Raw genomic sequence first — 25,525 nt, forward strand, 5'->3', positions numbered from 1 at the left:
AGGAGTGGAGTTGGATGAACAAGGGGACATTGATGAGTAAGTGAGAGAGAATTGAGACTGGAAGAGGAACAGGAGAGTGAAGGAGGAGGGGCGAGAGCCAAGAGAGGAGACGAAGAAGAGGAGAAGCAGCAGCATTATGGAGGCAGAGTAGCAAGAATCGCATAGGCTAACTGATGATACTTATCATCGGATCTGGTGACTTCTCTTGTAGTAATTACTTCTGTATATTAGAAAAGAACATAATCATCAATTACGAAACAGCCATTTTCTTTGTGACATCCTTTAATGACGCCGTCGTGCCTTCTTTACAATTTGAGTGGCAGAATCAGAAGCCAATACATTTCCACTTCCCATCCATCCATCAGGGCTAATTCTACAAATAATACAAACATACTGTATATTGTCATTCTTTACAAATATGTTGATACTGAAATGCCATACCTGTCCAATTGGGTTTGGAATAATCCATGGGTGCGAGAGGTCTGAAAAGATCATAGAAATTTCCCAATTACTGGTGGGGAATTGAATATGCTTTCAATATTCTGCTCGTATAGAGCCTGTTTCGCTTAAGCCTAATGTTAAAAAGTTCTCATGGACCGGACTCACCTCTTTTCTGAAGAGACCGTTCCGCCAAACGGTAAATGTCTAACAATACGTACGTGGTTAAGTCAGTCCGCCATCCGCGGTATTACCCAAATTGTTTGAGTACAATTGCTCGAATGACACAATTGACCGTTTATGGGTTGGGGCAATAATGATATAAAGGGATTGGGTGGGAGGTTGGGTGGGTGGATTGGGTGAGGGGATGCGGGGGGTTATCCCACTGCATATATATCCTAATTGACCGTTTATATTCGATCAATTGTGCAGAAAGTCAATTGTCATACGAACAATTCGTACACAACCCCATCCGCGTGGCATCCTCACGCGGTGATGATGTCACCACGCTTGTACGGTCAACTACGGCATCAGTATGCTGGCAATGCTACGGATAGCTATATCTGCTTGTTATGTATTCTTTATAAACACAAGCTGTGGGTTCCCAGCTGCTCATTGCATACAGTGATGACTTCATCATGTTACCTCGTGTCAATAGTTTTCCTCTCTGCTGCCATCTTCAGATCTAGTCATGTTGGACACACCTATATTTAGTTCTTATGCAATCTTAAACAATTTAATATGTACCATCAAAGTGTTTGTAAGTTGCATACAGTAATAAAATCCTCATGTTACATCACGTTCATAGTCCTTATCTCCCAACACTCTGCTGATCGTGAAACCTTCCATTAAACATATGCACAGGCATGATAGATACTTGAGGATTGCAAATCAAATCTAATTCAGCTGTCTTGGATTCTACTGAAAGTTACTGTGCTACACAATATGGATCTGCAAACGTGAGTGTCAATAATGATTGTTTTGCATGGCAATGTTTTTGCCAGACACTGGCATCGGTAAGGAAGCGCATAGGACTGTGGCGCCCACTGAGAATTCACAGTGGACCAAGAGTCAACGTCCGAGGGGACAAGATTGAGAGAGGGGAGTTGAGGTGGAGAAGCTGAAAGTAGGACTGGATATCAAGGAAGGGAGAGAATAAGCAGGAGGGAGAGAAGCGCAGGGGTGTTGCTAGGTTTGAAAAGAATCCCAGGCTACACTAAGGTCGGGACTGTCAGGAATCGGGGCTAGCTAGCCTTTTGGTTGTAGCCCCAGAGTTTCTATCCGAGGATACAACCAAGAGACCCGGGGCTATAGGCTGCCCCGCCCTTCCCCTAACAAGAGGAGGAAGGGGGAGTGATCAGGAAGACGAGGTGTCTACGAAAAAGGGCATAAAGAGGGAGTTGGGTAAGACCTTGGATCCTGAAGAGGCACCCAAATTGAAAGGGGAGGGCCGGACTACCTTCAGAAGGGATTAAGACTGAGAACCCCAGGGTCCAACACAATAAAGAGTCTTATACCTTGCACGTGTTCACATGACCCATGGCGCTTGGGGTGGTGGAGGTGGCGGCAGGTCTTGTTGGAGCAGAGAAGAAGCGTGGCATCCTGACAAAGCCTATTGCAGAGAAAAAAAGAAGTCACAGCAGGCCAAGAAAGTATTGAGGAGCAATTAACCCAAGACTGCGAGTGACTTTTCCCACCAGCCAGATAGAGCTCAAGGGAGCGAGGGAAGGACAGAGGACCGCAGTCCTAAGAGAAGACTGACTATTCTGTGTTCTGTTGTTTACCCCATGCCTCCACAGTTAAACCTAATTCCTTACTTTCCTTTGCTTGTAAATAAAAACCCTGGATATCTTTCTTGGCTTCAAGTCTTCTGTCGACTCCTCAGCCCTGACCGTGGTCCAATATACCACTCCCTGGATAAGCAAAGCTTTGATGCAATTGTCATAGCCGGAGAAGGGAGGCATCGATGCTAAAGTATTGGAAGTCGCTTTAGGAGAGCTTTATCGTGTTTTCTGTAGGAGCCAGATAGGCCTCCGAGTGGTGGAGTTGTGCTACTGTGGGAGAGCCCCCAAATTGATTATTCCCTGGAACTTCAGTATTAGGAAGCACTCACTGATTTTAGGATGAAAGAGGAACACAAAACCGGATTTAAATATATTTTTGTAAAACGTCTTATGATATGATTTGTTTCATTTGTTTTTCAGAAAGTCGGCTTCAGCTCTAAAGTCTAAAGCACAGTTCTCCCATCATGAAACCCCCAAAGCAGCAAATGAGTTGCATTTGCAGCTACAGGGTTTTTTTTCCCCCGTAGGTCACTAATCAGGCTTTCAGTCTCGAACATTGTAGTTCCTGATTTTCCGACTGATTTGGGTGCTTCTGTTTTTTCCTGCAGAGTCTTGAAAAGATTTGTTGAATTTTGGCTTTGGCTGGACCTCAAATCTTTTACCGGTGACTGTGAATGGCGACTGGCTGATCTTCGGAGGGCCGGTGGTCTCTTCCATTGGTGTCCCATCTCTGGTCTGCTGCGAATCTCCTACAACAATGAAAACAAGGAAATACAAGCTGAATACTCCTTTAGAACTGGTACAATTCTGAGCTAGCACAAATGAGCACCCAAAATTACAATCAAGGTGAAAGCAAAAAGGTTACTCACCATACAAAGAAGTTACTCAATTCTGATAACAGAGCCAACTGACTATAGAGGGAACTTTATCTGAACTGAGCCAGGAATGGTGTGCTACCACTGGTAACATCACACGGTCTCCCTTTGTTTCCACAAAGTAAATTAGTACGTGGTAATTTACTTCGTGGAAATTACATCGACAGTGTACTTTGAAATTTCTCCTCCTAGCTTGCAGACTTCTCATTCCGGATGTTGCCCTCCTTGTCCTTCTTTATTGTTTAGCTTAAGTAGCTGGGACTGCTCCATCGTTATGTCAGTTCGATTAAGAACAGCTGGTCGAACACTCTTCATGCTTCACTGTGGCATTCTGGGGTTCCTCTTCATCCCAGTACCTGTCATAGGGAGACTGACACACATCAAACACCCAGCTGATAATAGGCTGAACTCGGTTAGGGAGACTGGAGACCATAAGGACGAAGAACAGACTTGGGCAATGACCCCTAGATCTAGTGCTCTGCCTTTATGTACCAATAGTATAGTAAGTATCAATAAATAACTGTAAACTACTGTCTTGGTCTGAGAAAGGAGTAGAATTTTGATCAAGTTGAAGGGCCTTTTTGCCCAAGTTAACAACCCTGGAGGGAATGCATTTAATTAACTTTGCTTAAAAAGCGTTTGTGAGAAGTTATCACCAGAGCCTGTAGTGGAATGGAACCAAGGAGCAAGGCAGTGCACCTTTTAAAGTGGAGCAGAGTTGAGGCTTTAGTAGACTCAAGTCAAGGAGGGTGACCAATGGTTGATGAGTTAAAATAACTTCCTTCCCAAAAGACACCATGACTGGGGGGGTGTGAGAAATGACCTGATGGTAATCATTTGGCCTAACACCCAGGGCAATGGAAATCAGTTTTTGCCGTGACCACACTTCAGGAGCTCAGGAGCTAACAAAGGAGAACATCAGCCACGAAGAGCACCCTAGCAAAAGCCAAAAAAGTGTGATTGTGCACAATAAACCACCCTGCCACTAAGTGGCTTGGGAAATAGCAAGAAGGGGCTGTATTCCTGCAACTGTGTTTTTTGTAGATCGGGATTTGGCTTTCGACTAGGACAATATGTTGTCCTAGATTAACCCTTGCATGTATTCTATTACCAAGCTATTCTGACACCTTTAACCAATAGTTGTTGCCCTTTTTCTTGCTATACCCTGTGACGAATCATTGGATGTCATCATTTCTCCCCGCAGGGAGGCCCTTCTCATGAGGCCAGGGAAGTAAGGCGGCTACTGGGGGTGGTACTCAGCAGGAGGATCTCATGGGGAGAGACTCCCCCTCTAGGGGTAAGGACAACCATCCAAGGGAAACGTGGTATGCCAACCCTTCATCACCTCCACCCACCTCTTAAACATCCTCCTATCCCCTCACAGAACCTCCTTTAGCCCACACTTCCATTTTCTTCTGTAGCATTAATAACTTAAGATTAACTGGGACAGTGTAGAGTAGGGATGACTTCAGGACGATTTCCCTGGAAGGTACTGGGACGAGGAACACATGCATAGCAATGAAGAGTCCTCAAGAGAACATGCATACACATTCTAGTTGTTTTGCTAGACTTAGACGAGAAACGCTGCACAACCGGTTAGAAGTCAAAATCTGCTGCAGAGCTGCTGCAGCACATCGTAAGCCGTAAGCCCCCACTGGTATTGGCTGATGCCCAGGAGAGGCTGGAACCCTCACGCACCATACACAAAGATACACAGGTTGCTGGGAAGGAGTTGGGGACCCGAGAGGGCTGTGGAAGACACAGAGGGGCCACAGAGAGCCACCAAACTCCTGCGGGGACTGATGGGGTAGCAGAAGAAGCCAGAATGTGTCAGATCTGCGACCCTACCCGAATTGTGGGAAGCCAAGGGGAAAAAAGAGAATATCTTCCTCATCACAGTATTAGCAAGAAGATAAAATAATTTAAAAAGGGGCGGAAGCCCACCCAACCGAGATGACTAGGATCATACTTGGCAGGTTAGAGAACCAAGTTGATCCAAGCTAGGGGAAGGGAGTCATTCCCCGTGGCATTGTGAACTGCCTGAGAAAGGCCAGGGTAAGGGAGACATTTCCCCCTGGTGTTGTGAACCATGAAAGTAAAAAGCCAAGAGAGTGTGAAAACATAGCCAAGAAACGCCAGGGGAAGGGAGTCATTCCCTGACTGCTTATGGAGAAGAAACTCTGAAAGTCAGACACCCCGAGAAGGGAGTCATTCTCCTGGTAATTTAGTCTACAAGATATCTGGAGAAGGGAGACATTATCCAGGAACCTAATAGTAAAGAGGCAACTATTGGCAATAAGGAATGTTGATATCTGAACTGGAACTTTACCCCTTTGAATTGAATGGAGAACTTTACTTCTTGTTGACATTTCAACCTGGAACTTTGGTTTGTACCTTGGAAAGGCATTGACAACTGCGGAAGGGGGTTATTCCTCAGATAAAGATCCCACCTAACAACTGGAATTCTGATCCATTGTCTCGAAGAAAGGAGTAATTCTGAAGATCTACTACCTCTTTAGTTTAATTACAAGTTTAAGGGACAGTAGCAGGGGTTTGACACAGGATGGTGGACTCTTAATTTACCTGGGCATTCTGACTGAACCCCTGGTATTTTAATTGAGGTAGGGAAACCCCTCTTAGTTAGGGAGAGGTAGGTGTTATCTTTATTTTCTGTCAAATAAAAGGTTATGCCAACAACAATGGCATCTGTGTGTCAGCCTGTTCCTTCTGCAAATAGGGTCTGAAGTAGGATATGACCTAGTTGACACAAACTGGGGGACCCTAGGATTAACCAAATTATGTGACTGAGCCTCTAAACCATCTATGTCAACTATAAAATCTATTGGGTTTTATCTCTCCAGTAGATGTGACATAACCATAGAGACTGGAGCGAGACAACCCATTCCCAATGTTCTAGTCTTGGAAGCACCCAAGGGCACCTACATACGATTAGTTTTCAAATCAGGGCCTGCTTGGAAGCATGGGCTAGATGTAATGGCTGGGGTGGTGGACCCAGACTATAGAGGAGATATTACAATATTGCTTCAGAACAACGGTAGACATGCTTATCATATAAAAGCCGAGAAGAAGATTGCTCAGTGAATTCTAGAGATTGCCCCATTTCCCAAACTCCTAGCGGTCCCAGAGTTAGACTCCACAGAGAGAGGAACTTAAGGCTTTGGGGAAGCTGACCAAGACCCAGATTCAGACCCATAGCTACCCAAATGGAGTATTGAAGAGGGGGAAAATTGTGATAATCCCATATATAGCATTTTCCCGCTGCAAGGTGGTTTTGATGATCTGGACCTTCTGGGTATCACCTACACTAACTATGCAGATGATACCCAGATTCTCCTCCCACTTTTCGGGGACTACAACAAGAATTTGGCCTTGGTAAATAGGGTGTATTTCGTCATCCAGGAATGGATGGCTACTCATGGTCTATGTCTGAATGATGAAAAAACAGAGCTAATCATCCTGGGTACTCAGTCCAACCTTAAAAAACTAGATCAAAAATATATCTCTTTTGAGATTGATGGCAATATCATTAAGATGTCCAAGGAGGTGAAGACACTCGGCCTCTACCTGGACTCTCTCTCCTTCGACAAACAGATATAATCCATGGCCTCAGCCACAGCTTACACTTGTAAGCTCATTAGAGCAGGGAAACAATTTCTCTCAGATGTCAACTGCACTATTTTAGCCAGAGCCCTGATTTTGTCTAGGCTAGATTACTGCAATGCCCTATATATCGGTGCAAACAAATCTATCATCCACAAAATTCAAATCTTACAAAACAATGCCTTGAGAGCAGCTCTGTGCTTATCCAAAAGATCACATATATCAAAGACTAGGCGCCAAAATAAATGGTTGTCCACCCAAAATAAAATTCATCTAAGAACTGTATCCCTCGTCCACAAAGCTCTGAATAATGCCACACCTAGCTATCACACGAACAGATTCCTTAAGAGAAGCTCTACCAGACCAGCAAGAACCACCAATGCGAACAGTCTTATCATACCGAGATTCAGGTTAGCCAAAGCTGGGGGAGGCAGCTTCCAAGTATGAGCAGCCCAATTATGGAACTCATTACCATATTCCCTACATGATAATCAGCCTTATCTGAAATTCAGATCCAAATACATTAACCTATTGAAGTCAGCTGATGACTAGTTGTCGACCAGACCTAATGCAACCCAGTGTTATATTTACATACTGCCACTATCCCCCTGTACTTCTCCCAAGCTAGGCTCTGTCAACCCTGCTGTCCCTGAATTTAGATTATCCTGCCTACATGCTGTAACTAGCCCCTAGGTCTGTATATATTCTATATCTTATGGTCTGTATATTTGCTATCATCGACTGCCTGCAGATGCCCAGTGATTTTCTATAGCATGCATATATTTCTGTTTTGCTTGTAATTTGTAACCATGTAACCTGTACTATACTAAGTAACCTGTAACTCCAAGTCTTGCATATCCTGTACTGCTGCGCCCGGTTACCGTAGGGTTTTGTGCGCATTATAAGTAAATAAACAAACAAGGACCCCATGTTGGCTGAAACTTTCCTCAGAATCGTCCCTGAGGAAGAAGGCATAAAGAAAGATGGTTATTTCTTAACCCAGGGGTTGCTATGCAGAGGAGATACCACCAATGAGGAAACCCCTCAATCCCAAATAGTCCCCAGAAGCCAATTGCCCACGCACACCTCACTTCTAGACATTTGGCAACTGCTAAAACTCAGGGACAAGTGGTGAGCCGGTTCTATTGGCCAGGAATATAGATGGACATTAAAAACGTTGTAATTAGATGCTCCTTGTGTCAAAAGACAGCTCCACAGAACCCTCCTCCAGCACTTTTACAACCTCTCCCAATAATAGACGTCCCCTTCTCTCGAATAGGGATAGATATTATGTGACCACTAACATCTTCAAAACTTGGGAACAAGTATATCCTAGTTTAACCAGGTTACTCACCCTAGTGATCACCTTACTCCTAATCCATAGTCCCCTTTCCTCCATACTTATGGGACATCCCTTCGTCCTGTGGGACGGGACCAGAGCGCTTTGTAAAAGCATCCCAAAATTTCCCCCAAAATGTTTAGTCCTTCCTCTCTTTCTACGCGGGGCCCGGCACGGAGCCGGGGCCCGGCACGGAGCCGTAACCCCGCCCATCTCGGCTCTGCCCCGCGCATCGCCCATCAGTCCTTTTCTATCGCCAGGTCAGAGACCTTTTAGCAATAACAGAGGAACCTTGTTAGAGGGGACAGCGTGCGGGCGTATGGAGGAAAGGGGACTATGGACTAGGAGTAAGGTAGTCACTACAGTGAGTAACATGGTTATACTCCTACGTCCCGTCCCCTTTCCTCCATACTTATGGGAGATTCCTAAGCACTCCTTACAGGAACTATGGGTGGATGGAAAAAAAACCTTACTGAAACAGGTTCTTCAGCACAGCCTGATCAAACTGGGCATCAGCTCTTGAACTCAGGTCTAGACAATAATGTTTACAAAAAGCCGATGGGGAGGCCCAAGTAGCTGCCTTTGCGATGGTATCCCAGGGGACATATTTCTGAAAGGCAACTGCGGCTGCCTTGCCCCGCACCAGGTGTGCATGAATACCTTTAGGAGGCTTCAGCCCTTGAACGGTGTAAGACTCCAAAATGCAGGCCGCGATCCATCGGTAGATGGTCGCCTTAGAGGCCTGCTTACCTTGTGGATTACCAAAGGTGACAAACAGTTGAGAAGAGATCCTAAGTTTGGAAGTTCTGTCAAGATAGAACTTAAGAGCCCTTCTAACATCCAGACATTGTAGAACCCTTTCCGCCTCTGAAGCGGGGTTCGGGAAAAAGACCGGCAAGGAAATAGACTGGTTTAGATGGAACTCAGAAACCACCTTCGGCAAGAAAGCGGGGTTTGTCCGTAAGACCACCTTATCCTTGTGCAAAGCCAAGAAGGGATGTTCCACCGACAAAGCTTGGAGTTCACTCACGCGTCTTGCCGAAGTGACGGACACCAAAAAGGACACCTTCCATGAGAGGTGCTTGAGGTTCACCGTGGCCATTGGTTCGAAAGGCTTATGGCACAATGCCGTCAGGACCACATTTAGATCCCAAGCCGGGTGCGGACTGCGAATCGGAGTATAAAGGTGCGTCAAGCCTGCAGAATGTCTCTTAACCACTGGATTAGACAGAGAGTAAGAACATTGGTCCGTAGATAGGTAGGCGGAAACCGCAGAAAGATAAGTTCTAAATGACAGAACGTGAACTCCCGACTCTGCTAGGTGGGATACAAAGGACAGTACCGTGTCAATTGTAGCTCGCCTTCGGTCCATCTGCTTGTCTAAACACCAATGACAGAACCTAAGCCATTTGCTTTTGTACTGGGACCTAGTCGAAGGTTTTCTGGCTGCCTGGATAATGCGCATGTTATTCGCGGACAGGCCAAGATGTTCTAAAGACCTGAATAGGGTACCACACCGCCAAGCTGAGTGATTGTCGGGAGGGGTGCCACAGTTGTTGTATCCCCTTGGTGAAGAAGATCGGGGGTCACCGGTAACCTGATCGGCGGATACACTGACAGTTGTTGAAGTTCTGAGAACCAAAACCTGGCCGGCCACCACGGGGCAATGAGCAGAAGAGAACAGTTGACCCAGTTCTTCAATTTGCAAATCGTCTGATGAACTAGAGGCAGAGGTGGGAAGGCATAAGCCCTCATGTTGTACCATGGAATTTCGAAAGCATCCCCCAGAGAGGAGGCTCCCAGTCCGTTTCTGGAGGCATACAAAGGAAGCTTCTTGTTTGCCGCCTTAGCGAAGAGGTCCACTTCCGGAGTGCCCCAGCGCAGGAAAATCCATGAGAGGACCTCCGCCTTCAGTTCCCACTCGTAGCTGACTATCGTCCACCGACTGAGGGCATCTGCCGTGACATTCAGCTGGCCCGAAATGTGTACTGCAAGTAGCCAAACACCATGCTGAACCGCCTACTCCCAAATCTGGATGGACAGTTCCACGAGCGGGGGAGACTTGGTGCCCCCTTGCTTGTTGATGTAAAACATCGACACTGCATTGTCCGTTCGAATCCGGACCACCTTGTTGGCTATGATCGCTCTGAACGCCTTGAGCGCAAGGAAGATCGCCAGGAGCTCCAGATGATTTATGTGAAAGAGCTTGTCCTGAGGCGACCAAAGATCCGAGACCTGAAGAAGATCCAATGTCGCACCCCACCCCAGAAGGGAGGAGTCCGTCATGACCGTTACCATCGGAGCTGGGTCCTGAAATCCCGCCCCCACCGACAGGTTGCTGAGAGACAAGCACCAGTCCAGGTACGCTCTCATTGAAGCCGGAATCGTTATCAACTTGGAGTCCGGATCCACAGCCTGAAGCCAAGAACTCCGAAGAGCCATCTTGAGGCGGGCAAGAGGAAGCGCCAAAATGCACGAGGCCATGATGCCCAGAAGCCTCTGGAACCACAAGGCCGACATGCTCTCCGACTGCGCAAACATCAGTCGTCAGGCTGGGAATCCTCGATAAAGAAAAAATCAGTATCAGTTTCGTTTCTGGTCTGTCTTTCTTAGTAGTAACCAATCACTGGTCTCTGGGTCATACAGTCCCCAGCCAATGACTGCCCTCTCCCTAAGCCCCTCCCCTGGCAGCCATCCTCAGATTTGGTAGCACGTAAAGTGGCAGTAGGACCAAGTGAAGAGCCGCAGAGGGGAAGGAGGGAGGGTTTGCATGTAAATCCATGCCAGACCCATGCTGGAGAACAACATTTACATGTAAGTAACTTGTTCCTTCTCCACCATGGGGTCTGGCATGGATTCACATGCTCATGAATATAAGAATACATAGCAGTACACACATGCACAACTACGGGAGGTGGCAAGGCTCAACATTAAGCATTACATCAACTCAACATTAAGCATCTCTTACCTCCTCACCAGGCCCACCTTCAGGCGAACAGGTTGCGCAGCACTGCTTGGCTGACTCTGGACTCCTCCCTGGAATCCAGGTCGACGCAGTAGAATCTCGTGAACGTGTGCATCGACCTCCACGTAGCAGCCTTGCAGATGTCCAGCAGGGGCACACCAGATAGGAACGCTGTGGTAGCAGCGATCGCTCTGGTCGAATGGGCTCTCGGACGGCCAGGCAACGGTCGGTTTGCCAACCGGTGACAGTGCATGATGCAGCCGGAGAGCCATCTGGAAATGGAAGCCTTCGGGAGGGCCTTCCCTTGGTTCACAGGTCCAAAGTTCACAAACAGCTGTGATGTCTTCCGAAAACTCTTCGTGCGGTCCACGTAGAACTTCAGCGCTCTAGCTACATCCAGCGAGTGCAAAGTCCTCTTGGCCGGCGACAAAGGCGACAGGACGAAAACTGGTAACACCAAGGGCTCGTTGAGATGGAAGTCCGATGGCACCTTGGGCATGAAGGAGGGGTGCATCCTCAGCACCACCCTCGTCTCGTGGAAAGTCAAGTACGGAGGCTTGCAGGAGAGGGCCTGGATCTCTCCCACTCGTCGTGCGGAGGTGATGGCCACAAGAAACGCTGTCTTTCACGATAAGTACTTCAACTGGGCCGAATGCAGAGGCTCGAATGGCGGCCCCATGAGCCTGCTCAGCACCACGTTGAGCTCCCACGCCGGGGCCAGAGCCTTCACCGGCGGGAATGAACGGAACAGTCCTTTCATAAACTCCTTCACCAGGCGATGGGACCACAGAGATGATCGCCCAGGAGTTCTGGTGTAGCGGGAAATCGGCGCTGGATGTATCTTGATGGAGGCATGAGCTAGCCCCACCTTGGCCAGCAACAGCAGGTACGGCAGCACTCTCGGGGCCGTAATCTGTAGGGGGTTAATCTTCTGTGCACGGCACTAGACAGAGAACCTCTTCCATTTGTGTCCGTAGCACTTGAGAGTTGAGGACGCCCTGGCCTTTGCAAGCACCTCCTTGCAGTCCACCGGGATATTGTACCCTCCAAACTCTAGTGCTGCAGGAGCCAGGCCTGCAAGATCAACGACCCCGGGTCGTGATGGAGGATGGCACCTCTTTCTCTGGAGAGAAGATCTGCGTACGTCAACAGTTTGACTGGGGGGGTGGGGGCTGACAAGTCCAGAAGGTCCGGGAACCAGATCTGCCTCGGCCACGCCGGTGCGATGAGGATCATCCTGCACCGGGACCTCCTGAGTTGGTTGATGAGTCGCAGCAGCAATGGCAACAGTGGCAATGCATACAGGAACAGGCCGTCCCAGGGGAACGAGAAAGCATCACCCATGCACTTCGGCTGGGGAAACCTGCTGGCGAACCTCTGGCACTTGGAGTTCGTCGCCGTCGCAAACAGGTTGATCTGGGGTTTGCCCCATCATTGGAAGAGTCGATCCGCTTGATCCTGACGCAGCTCCCACTCATGGCACGAGTGCAGCTCCCGGCTGAATGAGTCGGCGATGGTGTTCTTTATTCCTGCCAGATGGAAGGGCACCAGAAACATCCCATGGGCGACGGTCCAGTGCCACAGATCCTGGGCCTCCTTGGATAGGGCTAGGGATCTGGTGCCTCCCTGATTCTGGATGTAGAACATCGAGGTGGTGTCGTCAGTGAAGACCCTCACCACCTTGTCCTTGAGGGACGGAAGGAACGTCCTGAGGGCCCAGAACACGGCTCAGAGCTCCAGGATGTTGATGTGGAGTGACCTCTCCTCCGGGAGCCAAAGGCCTCTTGCGTGGAGATCTACGGTGTGCGCGCCCCATCCCTCCAGGGAGGCGTCTGTCGGCACCGTCTCCTGATGTGCCGGGGTCTGAAAGTCCATGCCCGCCACGAGATGCACGTGGGTGCTCCACCACCGAATCACTTGGCGGAAGGCCCCGTTGAGCGGGATCCTGTCTTCGAAGCTGCCTGCCGCTTGTAGCCAATGAGCGTCGAGGAACTCTTGTAGAGGACACATCCACAGCCTGCACAGGAGCACCAGGTAGATGCATGAGGACATCATGCCGAGCAGGGACTTGATGGATCTCACCGAGGCGCTGCACCTTGCCCAAGATGGCCTTCGACCTCTCCTCCGAAGGAGAAGCCAATCGCACCACTGTGTCAAGCTTGGCTCCCAGAAACAGTGCGACCTGCGACGAAACCAGGAGGGATTTCGAGTAGTTGATGGAGAATCCCAGATCCATGGGGAAAGTTGGACGGTCTTCGCTGTGTGTTCGACGGCGAGTTCCCTTGTCCTTGCACCGATGAGCCAATCGTCCAGGTAGGGGTAAACGTGGATCCACCGCAGGCGCAGCCGCGCCGCCACTGGTGCTAGGCACTTGGTGAATACCCTGGCCGCCGACTTCAAACCGAATGGAAGGGCCTTGAACTGGTAGTGCGTCCCTGGACCACGAATCTGAGAAACTTTCGGTGTCCTTTTAGAATGGGGATGTGAAAGTAAGCATCCTCCAAATCCAACGACGACAGGAAGTCACCCTCCTTCAGCTGTCCCAGCACGTGCTGGAGGGTGACTATCTGGAACCTTTGGGCCTTGATGTACTTGTTTAACCGATGCAGGTCCAGGATGGGTGGCCAACCGCATGTCTTCTTTCTGACGAGGAAGTATCGTGAGTACACTCTGGAGCCCCAGAGCCTCTTTGGGACAAGCTCGATGGCTCCTTTCTTCAGCATCGCCCTTACTTCCAACAACAGTTGAGGGACGTGGTTCTCCTTCCTGGCCAAGGGAGGAATGCGGGGGCACTTCTTTAGAAATTCGAGAGTGTGCCCTTGGGCCAGGGCATCCAGCACCCAACGGTCGGTGGAGATGGACTCCTACACACTGACGAACTTCGCCAGCCGCCCTCCCACCGGGGTGCTCAGGTGGGGGCCCGACGCTACGGCCGGTTCAGTCCTGCTTTACAGCGGACTTGCCGCCTTGACCTCCTTGGCGACGACGAGATCCTCCTGACTTGCCTCATCCTCTATAGGCCTCTTGCGTTGAGGAGCGAGCCGCCTGGCGGTACGTCGAGGAGCCACCGCCGAATCCTTTGGAGGCACCTTGCTTGCCTCCGGAGTTCCGAAAGGGCGGCCGTCGGTGCTGAAAAACTCCCGAAGCCCGAGCCATCTCCGTGTCGGTCTTGATGGCCTGCAGAGATTCGTCTACTGTCTTTCCAAACAGGTTTTTCCCGTCGAAGGGCATTGCCAAAACTTTGGTTTGAATGTCCTGACGGAAATCGGTCGCTTTGAGCCATCCCCGTCGCCGAAGGCAAACACCGTTGCCCAACAGGCGGAAACCGGTGTCAGTGTTAAGCAGAATCCTGTGCAGTTCCCTTAGGGAGCACTACACAAGATTAGGACTACAGGTGAGAGCAATAAATCCCCTTTGGTATCAGTCTGTACCACAAAGATTTAGTTGGTAGCTGTGGCTGAGCTGTCAGACCTATCTCAAAAGGGAGATGAGCAGTATACAAGGTTTACACAATAGGCCCACTAGCCTATGGAACAAGGAAACACTGACCAAAGTTGGTATTTAAAAAGTAGATATATATTTATTGTATACACTTCTAAAACACATATATTGCAGTCATCAAGCAAGTTAAATTAAGTCAAAGGAAAAATATACACACTCCCAAGTTGAATTGTAGACCAAGTGAACCAGAGTGAAAACTGAGCAAAACGGCACAGTGACAATTACACACAAGGGATCCTCTAACAATTCCTCACCAGGGAGGGAAAACACAAGTTATCTAGAAATAGTTTCTTATACACCCTAGCAACACTTCCAATCAGTTTGTGAACCAGTTCAGCAAGACAGTGCATCAGTATCGGCAATACTTAAAATGAAAACTGAGCAAAATGGCATTTCACAATGTTTAAGAATGGGAAGAAAAGGGTTTTTTAAAGAAATAGGTGCACCAACACAGTTCACAGTGAGAATCAATCTAAAGAAGGCAGATCTAACAAATGTAGCCAGAGTCAGTAGGCCTGTGCCAGAGTCAGTGGTACAGGGCAGGGACCCAGGAGCAAAATGTTCTTGTAGCTGCAGTCAAGTCTTTGGTTAACGATTTTGAAAAGGTGGATGCAGAAAGCAAAAGACAATGTTAAGAGAGAGGGGCGGCCAACCCAACGGTAGGTAAAGGATTGAAAACACCTTTAGTGCTACCGCAAAGAAAGGGCGGCCTGGCAGAACAATGTACCTTGAAATGGAGAAGTGGCTCCTGCGGAGGCGGTTGTTCCTGGTAGTTCCTGCAGTTCGGGTGATCCAAAAGAGGAAGAGAGGCTCTCGTTGTGGGGGAAGGTTCGAGTTACTGCACTAGCCAGGGATGAAACCAGCCGCGGTGCTGCCCGACGAATAAAAGGAACGCTCCTTTAAATCGCGGTCCGGGTGGACTGGTGCCTGGCTATCCGGCCTCCGAGTACAGGGTACAAGAGATTCGACCAAGGCAGGTCCGGGAAGGTGATTGGCAAACTGGTTGGCCCCACCATCTCAAGGGAAGAAGGCTCTTGCAGATGAAGATCTTCTCTCGTCGTGTGGAGAAAAGTGGTGAGACGCTGCAGCAGGGCTTCACTGGTGGTTCAGTCGTTGCAGATGTCTTTGGCTTATCTCCTCTTCGACTTCTTAGTTCCAGTGGTGACGTCTTGCTCTTGCAGTCCTCTGGACCCTGCTTTTATGCAAAAAGATCCCCATTCATACAGCCTAGCTGTCACTCACACAGTCGAGTGGTCATCTTGGCGGGAGACCCTCCAGCCTATCAGGATAGAGGGCGACATGGATTGCTGAGACAACCCTGTCCAGGGGTCCTACTCCCCCCCTCCCACACAATGGACCCACTCCAGACTCAGTGGCGCCGAAAGGATGCTTCTTGGCAGAAACCTGCCAAAAGGACGGACAAAGGATCCCTGACCTGGGTTACGAGTTTAGAGGAAGACACGAGAAAAAAGTTATATTAAAGTTCTGGCAAATAAAACCTACCGGAGTAAAGTTAATATTAAAATAAACCGGTGGCATGTTAGAGGCTGTCAGAAAATGTGGTAGCCTCGAACAATGGCAAAATCCCATAGGGAAATATTCGCGGTCGAATATTTATGGTAATAACCACTGCCACCAGCCAGAAACTTTTGAGGGAGGGACTGTACGGTACCCTCTCAAAAATGAACATAGGGGAAAAACTATTAACCCCTTCCAGTACTTCGATAGTAAGATGGGTTATACTGGTTTAGTTCATAGGATTCGACTAGTAAAGTCAATGGGGACTTTACATACCCTGGGAGACAGTAGTCAGTCCCAGGGTATGAAGTCTATGTTTGGGGGTCGCTATGACACCCCTGTGTCACTGCACTGAGGGTGCTGTGTAACACATGTGAATAAAGATGCTTCCTATGGGGTTGAGAAAGATCCCATAGGCATTAAACACAAAAATAGCCTAGAACACACATAGCAAAAATGCCTAGAGTGGGAAAAAGAGTCTCACTCTTAGCAGGTAAAAAGGAACAAAACGTTCAAATTCAGCAAAGCTGCTGGGGGACTCTATAGGTAAAGGAAATTAGCCATAGAATGAGAATTCTCCCTAACAGTCAGCAATGTCCGTGGCCACCGTTATGGCATGGTCTGCTGCCACCTCACCTTCCTGCAAGATCTCCAGGGCCTCCGCCCTCTTGTCGTCCGGGAGGAAGACCAGCAGGGGAGCGATCTTAAACCACAACTCCCTGTCGTAGCGGGCCACAATCGCTAGGGCGTTGGCCGCCTTATTTGTCGTTGCCACCGGCGAGATGACTCGTCCCATGGCGTCCAGTTTCTTCCCCTCACCGTCCGGTGGGGAGGTCGAAGTTGAAGCCGTCGCCCCCGCCGCTTTCTTCTTGGCCCGCCGCCGAGATGACCAAATCCGTGGTCGGCTGCGCCCTAAGGCACAAAAGGGCAGAATCCGGGACCCGGTACTACTTCTCGTACTGGTCCCTCTTGGCGGGCGTCGTGGACGGGTTGTTCAGCAGAGACAGCCCTTTGTCCCAGATGTCGTCAAGTAACGGGACAGAGAGGACCGTCTTCCTCTTGGCCTCACGCCATTGATAGAGGAAGCCTTCCTTCTTCTGTTCTTCGGGGCAGAGCTGGAAAAGCTTGGATGCCCTGGCAATCATGGTGTGGAAAGAGCCAATTTCGTCGGACGGGGAGGCCCGAGGGGGTGGCGATGGCAGGACCATCCCGTCGTCACCACTGTCGTCCTCCGTCCCCGTCGTGGCCGTATCCGTTCCAGTTTCCTCCCTAGGATCAGGGGAAGGCGATGAAGGCTGAGAGGGCCACGAAGGCTGGAAGGGCGGGGTGGATGAACTCTCCTCCGCTTGCCTGGGGGCTTCCCGACGGTCCCGGTTCTGCTGGGTCGTCCGTCGGGGTAAGGGTAACCTCGTCCTTATCTACGTACATAAGGCTTGGATTGCCATCAAGATGGCTCCCGAGTTGTCCTGAGGCTCGGGCACCGGCTGCAACGGTTGGGGGGTGGAGTCCTCCTCCTCCATGGGCTCGTTGGCACCACCGTTGCTCTCTTCGTCTGCCTCTTCGGGATTCCTCCCATGGGAACAGACCTCCTCGAACCCCTTGCTGAGGACCTTCACGACTCCAACCAGCGCCTCTTCAGAGGCTGCATCCGTGTCCGTGATGGCCACCACCCCCCCCCCTCTTTTTCTACCGGGGTTCTCACACGGATCTTATCGATGGGCTGAAAAGAGGATTCCCTCGCGGTGGCAGGGAAACTCTGGGCCCCGAGGTCACCTCCCCTGGGGTAGCCTCCACAGGCTTTGCCAGGGCCGTCACGACTCCCTCAATAGAGGCCTTAGCCGGGTGAATCAAGGCCTTCACCACCTTGGGCGCGCTTGAGGCCTTCACCTTGGGGGGGGAGGGTCACTGCCTCGCTCCCCCTCGGCTGACTCCTTCGAGATCGACCGGGACCTCTCCAGAAGCTTACCTGGGTTCTCGGATTTTCTCTTCACCGAGCCAGAGGGTGGCTCGCGGTTGATGGTGTCGGTGAAAGTGCGCCCTGCCTGGCAGCCGAGGAGCCTGACCCTTCGGCGCTCCCGGTGCCCGCGGACTCGCGGTGCTTTGCCTTCTGTTGGGCCCCCGTCGCCGGGGCGCCTTCACAGGACGTAAAAGACCGCTCTGACTTCTTCTCACCTGCTGGGCTCTTCTCCAGCCAGCTGGCGAGGCGGATCCGAAGATCCCCCATAGTCCGTTCAGACAAGTTCTTGCAAAACGCACAGTCCTTCTCCACGTGCGTTTTGTCCTCGTGAAGGCAGTAGAGACATCTCGAATGCTCATCCTCCTTGAAACATTCTGTAATCCGCATCCAGGGCAGTTCCTGAATAGTTTGGATACGGGCGTCGAGCTTCCCTTGTCCTGGGCCATGTCCACGAGGTAGGCCTCAGATCTTCTGGAATTCTCTAAGAAGCATAACTTGACGAAACGTCGCCCTCGAGGGGCGTAGAAAATTCCAAAACGGGTCCCCGTTGATTGGAAGTAGAAACGGTGGAGCTTGAGGCTCGATTGACTGAAAAAATGAGATGAAACTCTTTGAAAAAAACGCAAAACGCAGTAAAAGCTAGAGAGCTATAGCACGAGGACTCCCAACACTTGAACATGCAGTAATAATCTGAGTATGGTTGCCAGGGGAGGGGCTTAGGGAGAGGGCAGTCATTTGTTGGGGGCAGTATGACCCAGAGACCAGTGATTGGTTACTACTAAGAAAGACAGATCAGAAACAAAACTGATACTGATTTTTTCTTTACCGAGGATTCCCAGCCTGACGACGAGGAATAATCATGAGCATGTGAATCCATGCCAGACCCCATGCTGGAGAAAGGCAAATAACATTTCTAGGATAGTATGCTATACATTACGCAGATTCTCATCTTTGTGACCACATTTGCATTTGACAAGAAGTAAATGAAGTGCAATCATGTTCAGGTAGTAGAGACATTGTTCTAATTAGGCTGTTTCTTTATTCAGGGATGGCTTCTGGAAGACCATTTTCAGGGGCCTTAGGAATTTGAGGGGGTTTGCCGCCATCTGAGTGACGCTGGGTTGGGCGTTTCATAGATCCGGTCGAATGACTGCTAGTATTCACTCTCCATATTTCATCTCCTTGAAGGTTGCTGGAGAAAGTTGGTTGGTGGTGATAGTCCTGAGCATTCTCCTAGAGATGTTTTTCACCAGGAGGTTGGATATATACTTGAGACTCATGTTCCAAAATACTTTTCTTGTGATGCAGAGTACTTTGAACTCTATGGGCCTCATTACGAGCATGGAGGTAAGGAAAAAAGGAAGGCGTAATGGTTATACCGGCATCGAGTACCGGTCCGGGCCATTACGAGCTGTGAACCCGGCATTACCGCCACCGCCTGTACCGTGCCCCTTCTTACCGGCATGCGCGTGTACATGCGTCTTTCGTGGCAGCAATACCAGGATGCCGCTAACAGGAGGACATCACAAGTAACGCGGGCATGCACCTACCGGCATCCCGAAGGCGGTAAATAGGGCCTGGAGGATGGCATTATTACAGGCATCGCGGATCACCCGTAAATAGAAACCTGCTGTGTACCCAACTGCCACAGGTGCACACAATCACCACAGGTGGAGGCAATGGAGCCTGTCCCAGCACAAAAGGAGCACACCCACACACCACACCCCTTCCTACACCAAAATGATCCCACTTGCTGTTGAAATCCTGGGGCTGGACGACATGCCTGTACTGCTACACCAGCAACAACAACAAGAGACAGCACAGAGGAGACGCAGGAGGAGACACACCAGCAAGCCCCACCAGTGAAGGCAGTGGTACCACGTAGGCAGCCAACAATCCCTCGCATCAGAACCAGTCCATTCAACCTAACACCTGTGCAGAGCCACACCCTGTACCGGTTGGACAGGGACACCATCACCACCATAGTGGACATTATACACGATGACATCGTCAGCCTGATTGAAATCTGCACTGCCATCCCCACTCTACTGAAGGTAGTGTCTATGCTCCACTTCCTGGCCACAGGCACCTACCAGCACACAGTGGGCCAGCTGCATGGCATATCACAACCTCTCTTTTCACGAATGCTGACCCAATTGCTGGATGCCTTCCTGAAGCACGCAAGCAACCACATATCCCTACCACGGACTGCTCAGGAGCTCGCCGACACTAAATTTGGCTTCCATGCAGTGGCAGGCATGCCCAATTGCATCAGTGCCCTCGACTGCACCCATGTTGAATTGGTGGTCCCTCATGCCATGGAGGTGGTGTACCGCAATCGTAAGCAATACCACTCCATCAATGTGCAGATGGTTTGTGACTCCAGCAAGATGATCTCACATTGTTCTGCCTGATTTCCCGGATCCACACATAATGCCATGGTGCTGTGGAAATCCTCGCTAACCCCGGCTTCATGGAGCGACATGCTGGACGACGTGCCTGGCTGCTTGCTAAGTTGCTCGACAGACCCATGGCAGTGCAGTGGGGGGTGTGCATACTCCACCTCTGTGAGATTTGGGGGGGGTGCATACTCCACCTGGGTGAGAATGAGGGGGATGCATACTCCACCTGGGTGAGATTGGGGGGTATGCATACTCCACCTGGGTGAGATTGTGTGGTGAGTAGACAATGTACATACAGCAACAAACTGTGGCCCCAAACATCCCAACCTGAACATGACACATCAAAGCCATACATAAGACCAATGCTGCACACCAACGACAATATGCCAGATGTACAAGCAGGCCACATCCCTCAACGCGTCAACTGCACATCAACTGAGCTTACCCTCTGCAACACAATCCAGCAACATGCAGTGAGTATGCGTAAAGGACATGACTGGAGCAAAGCACAACACAGGACATGCACCCATGAGTGGTAACAAAGAAATCCCACCGAGGGAATACACTGATTGTCACTGGCCCACCACCACAGTCGTACTGCATGCCACCGTGGGAATGGCAACCGATGGATGACAAATCATGATTACAGCTGTGCCAATGCTGCTAGTGGGAATACATACAGAGTACTATACATCACCAATATGGGTTCAAATACATTGTTCCGCATCCACAGTACATCTGCAACAGCATGCAAGTGAACACCCTGCATCACCTGTACAACGCAATCCACACCTTCAGAACATAGCAGAGCACATATTGCGACAAATGAACCTGTGTGCATACATCCAGGGACATGTGCATGTCAACACCAAATAGCTGCAGCCATGACAGTGATTTCTACAGATGTCATGTCAGATATTGACTCACACATACTTCATTGTGCTCCCATGCATGTGATGGTGGCTATCCCTTGAAGACGTGGCTATTTACCCATGTACGGAAACCGCAGAACAGACGCGAAGAGGAGTACAATAGGGTTCATACTCGTATCCGTGCTGTGATCGAGCAGACCTTTGGCCTGTTGAAGACATGGTTCCGCTGCCTCAGCAGGTCTGGTGGAGGACTCCTTTATGGACTTAATAAGGTGGGAAAGATCACCATGGTCTGTGCCAAGCTGCACACCATGTTCATCCAGAGAAACGTGCCACTGCCACCTGACATTGACCTGCATGCACCAGGTGAGGATGAAGATGATGATGATGATGGAGGAGAAGCATCACCTCTGCCAGTTTGCGATGCACAAGATGGCCGTGCTGTGCGCCAATCAGTGATTGACGATTTCTTCTGAACCACTGGGATGCTGATGGTTCTGTGTTAGTACTACACTGGGCACTGGGATTGTGTGCATATGGACACAGGGTGTATGGGGAGTTGGGCACTGTGCACCGTCATGAATTGAATAAACACACACGAAATGAACAATGTCCAGTCATGATATGATTTTGAACACAACGGGTGTATTGGAAAGTTAACATTATTGTGGTTGAACCTTCCGCCTCAATGCTCGCCATGCGGGCCTCCATGTTAGTGGTGGCTGTGGAGGTGGACGGGGCAGGGGCAGGGCGGGCCAATGCTGGACTGCCCTCTGATGTGGACCACAGATGTGGACTCCCCAGTACTCCGGCCTGTTGTTGCATGGTGCTGACTGGTGTGCCCTGTGTGGAGTGCAGGGGGGTGTGCTGGGGGCTCGGGGTATGTGGACATTCCACATGGAGGTTGCCGTCCATGTCGGATTGTTCTTCAACGTGGCCCTCTACATCGCTGAGGGGGTTGAGGCAGCTACCTCCCCAAGTGAACTGGTGGCAGCAGACTGTGTGCCATCAACGTCAGCCTCTACAACAGTGGACAACTCCAGTGTGGCTGTGTCGTCGGGTGGTGTCTCACTTGTCTCCTTTTCCGGTGGCCTGCCCTGTACTGCTCGTGCTGACCTGTGTGGCAGTCTGGGCGTTGGTGTTGCCCTGGAGGTAGATGGTCCTGTGCCTTCTTGGCTTGCCCTGGATCCCTTGGAGGATGTTGTGGCCTGTGCGGCAGGCTCCTGGCCTTCACTGTCAGCATCTATGCCTGTGGGGGACCAAGAGATGCAGGGCATCAGTGATGGTGGTACGTGCAAGATGCATACATTGGTGTTGTTCAGTAGGTCACATTTCATGCATTGCATACTTGTAGGTGTGACGCACAGGGTGCTTGCAATGGGGGGGCATATTGGCATACATCATGGACTCTCCTTTTTGAACTGATGTGTGCTATGTGGCATACCGTTGTATTGCGGTTTGCGTAATGTGTGACATGTGATGTTTTGCTGTGTGTTGGGTGTCTGTTGGTAATGGGATTGGCACGCAGCATGCATATCAATGTGCCAGTGTTTGGGCCACCATCTGGACATGGATCTGTTTATGTGTGTATGATAGGCCATGCATTGACTTGGTTCACTTTCACATCAGTTGTGCTACATCATGCTTTGGTTCTCTGTGGTTTGTGGGGACACTCACCTTCATCTGCCGTTGACGGCGCCCCCGCCTCCATGTCTCCAAATCCCTCTATCGATTCCATGCTGATGGTGGTGCTGCAAGTCTCCTCTCATCTTGTCAGTTTGGTGGGAGAGTGGCCCCTGCCGCCTGTTGCCATGGCCTCCCTGCGGTTGGCAGACAGGATGCTGCGAACGCAGAGGTGTAGATCGTCCCACCTTTTTTTTTTTTACATCCTTCACTGTGCGGGTGGTGGTGCCAACCGCAGTGACTTTCCTCGCCACCTCCTCCCAGATTTTTTTTTTTCTGGAATTGTGCTGGGCGCTTCAGATCTGTTGCAAAGACTTCGTTTGCATGTGCAACCAGCGTGTCAGCTAACATATTCAGCTCTTCGTCCGAGAACCTCTTCTTGCACAGGCGGGGGGTGGATTTCCTAGTTGCCTTGGACATTGTCTGGTGATTTGGCCTACTCCGAACTCAGTACCAGTGCTGTGGTCGGGGGATTGCGATGGATTGCGTTTTTTAAGATGGCCGCCGCTGCCGCATTCCCCGTTCTGGCGCGATGACCTTACTTCCAGGACCGGTATTACAAACCCAGTATTTGCATGATGGTATTGCAGGGTCCGTTATTAAGGGGTTGCTCCTGGGCGGAGGCGGTATCAGCGGGTTTCATGATGCCGCTATCAGGGGATTAGGGGGGTCTTTAGTGGCATGGCGGTGCAGCCATGGGGGTTTGTGCGTGCTTGCGCTCGCGTAATCAGCCGCTATTTGCGGCATCGAGGGTACACGGACGCTCTACTACCACCATGCCGGTAATGTCTGTGTTTTTACTGCGATTCTCATAATGAGGCCCTAGGTGTTGCTGTACTGGAAGGCCGTGAAGACCTTTTAGGGCTCCTGTGATGTGGTTCTGCTTTCTTAAACAGACACCAGCTAGTGAATTGCAAAATAAAATGGGACGGCATGGTTAATCATACACGTGGGAGAGAACAATTTGTTATAAAAGCCATGAAGAGGAATTTGAACGAGCTTAAGAGGAGATGGCAAAATTTATATTTTGGGTGGTCACTTTAGTTACCAAGAATAATACAGTACCTGTACTTATGAATTGAAATATCGTCTGACAAGCATGCGCCAGTTAACTTAATGTGGGATATGTGACATCTGCTTAGTTTATTTCTTCATTCCTGGCAATGATATGGTTAAAAAGAAAGTAACTGCACCTCTTCACTCTCCTCATGGTATGGCGCTAGACGGAAACCATTCAACTCGGTTTTTGTCCGAGCCAATTGAATGGTAATTTAAGCAAGCATATTGGTGTCATAGGCAATGCAGAATGCAGCTAATGTCGTGGCTTGAATGGCTGAGGGGAAAAGTCGAGCGCAGGCTCAAAGTTGCCTCTCTATGTTAATCGCCATGTTTCAAACCCCTTACCATTCAACGCCGATTTTATTTTATCTTTTTAATGTAATTGCAATCAGCAGAAATGGAAACAAACATGTCTTACACCTCTGGAGTAGACTGGTGGTCTGTAAATTCACTGGTACTGTAAGAAAGGTAAACACTTAGAAAGGCAGCCCAAACTATTTCAATAAAGATATGGAAATAAATTGTGAGTATTTTACCAAAATGCCACAAACAACGCTGGCAAGCTGTGATTAGAATTTGTGTTTTTTAAAATATATTGTGTTTGCTTGAAGACATTAACACAAAAGCACCAATTTATACAAGGACAAATTCCCAGGGGGTGAAAGTTGAACACAGCTATATACGTCCCATGCCCATGCACACACAGGCTTTTGCCCAAGTCAAGTCCACAGTGGTGCAGGGATCTGAACCTGTCAAGAGGGGATGGGGACCCTTCTCAAGCTGCAGCAGGAGGCCTACCAGGCTACTTGCCAGACCAATCCTTCCCCAGAGGCGGAGTAAGGGAGTTTGGAGGGCCTCAGTCTCTGTCCCTTTTAGATGTGCCAGGTGAGTACACAGTACCACTGTCCATCGCCCCTTAATCTGATGTGCAACACGCTGGACAGTGCTTCTCTTCTTGTCCAGTAGGCACTTCTGGACACAAACTCTAAACTTGATTTTCTTGTTAATGGGCCAGAATTACAAAAAGCAGGTGAACCTGCAAGCGAAAAGGGAGCGAGGCTTAAGTACAGTTTTGGTGTGCTCTGATATCTGTAACACGGCCCACGGGAGGCACACAAGACAGCAATTGGTTCAGGAGACAAGCTGAGGCAGAGGATAAAAGAAGGCAGAGAGGACATGTCAGTGTGGGTTGTTCGGGAGAGAAGTCAAGGGAGGTGAAGTGGCTCAAGAGACCAGGAGGACAAAGTATGGATAGTGGAACGTGGAGGAGGATTTTCGAAAGCATGTGCAAGATGAGGTATTGATTGGTCAGACCCTCCAGGATATTGTGGCATAAAATATTTTGAGGCATAAAAAATGCAATTTTTGCAGCACAAAATGGCATTTATTGCAGTATTTTCAGCCCGATTAAGAGGATCTGCAAAAATGCTGCAATAAATGCAATTTTGTGCTGCAAAACGTGCATTTGATTATGTTGCAAAATATTCAATGCCGCAATATTTGGCGAAAAT

At 49.7% G+C, this 25,525-nt stretch overlaps 1 protein-coding gene across 1 annotated transcript in view; it reads right to left on the reverse strand.

Moving 5' to 3' along the window:
* Window positions 1-273: 273 nt before the first annotated feature.
* The window catches only part of CCDC57 (coiled-coil domain containing 57), a 1,326,425-nt gene continuing 1,301,173 nt past the window's right edge, over window positions 274-25,525 (reverse strand). The window contains exon 20 of the mRNA XM_069655328.1: window positions 274-2,971. Coding sequence (XP_069511429.1) covers window positions 2,766-2,971 — 206 coding nt within the window. The 3' untranslated portion in view covers window positions 274-2,765. The remainder of the gene's footprint in view (window positions 2,972-25,525) is intronic.

This window comes from Ambystoma mexicanum, chromosome 3q, assembly GCF_040938575.1.
Source record: "Ambystoma mexicanum isolate Mex_15411 chromosome 3q, UKY_AmexF1_1, whole genome shotgun sequence".
Taxonomy (NCBI): Eukaryota; Metazoa; Chordata; class Amphibia; order Caudata; family Ambystomatidae; genus Ambystoma; species Ambystoma mexicanum.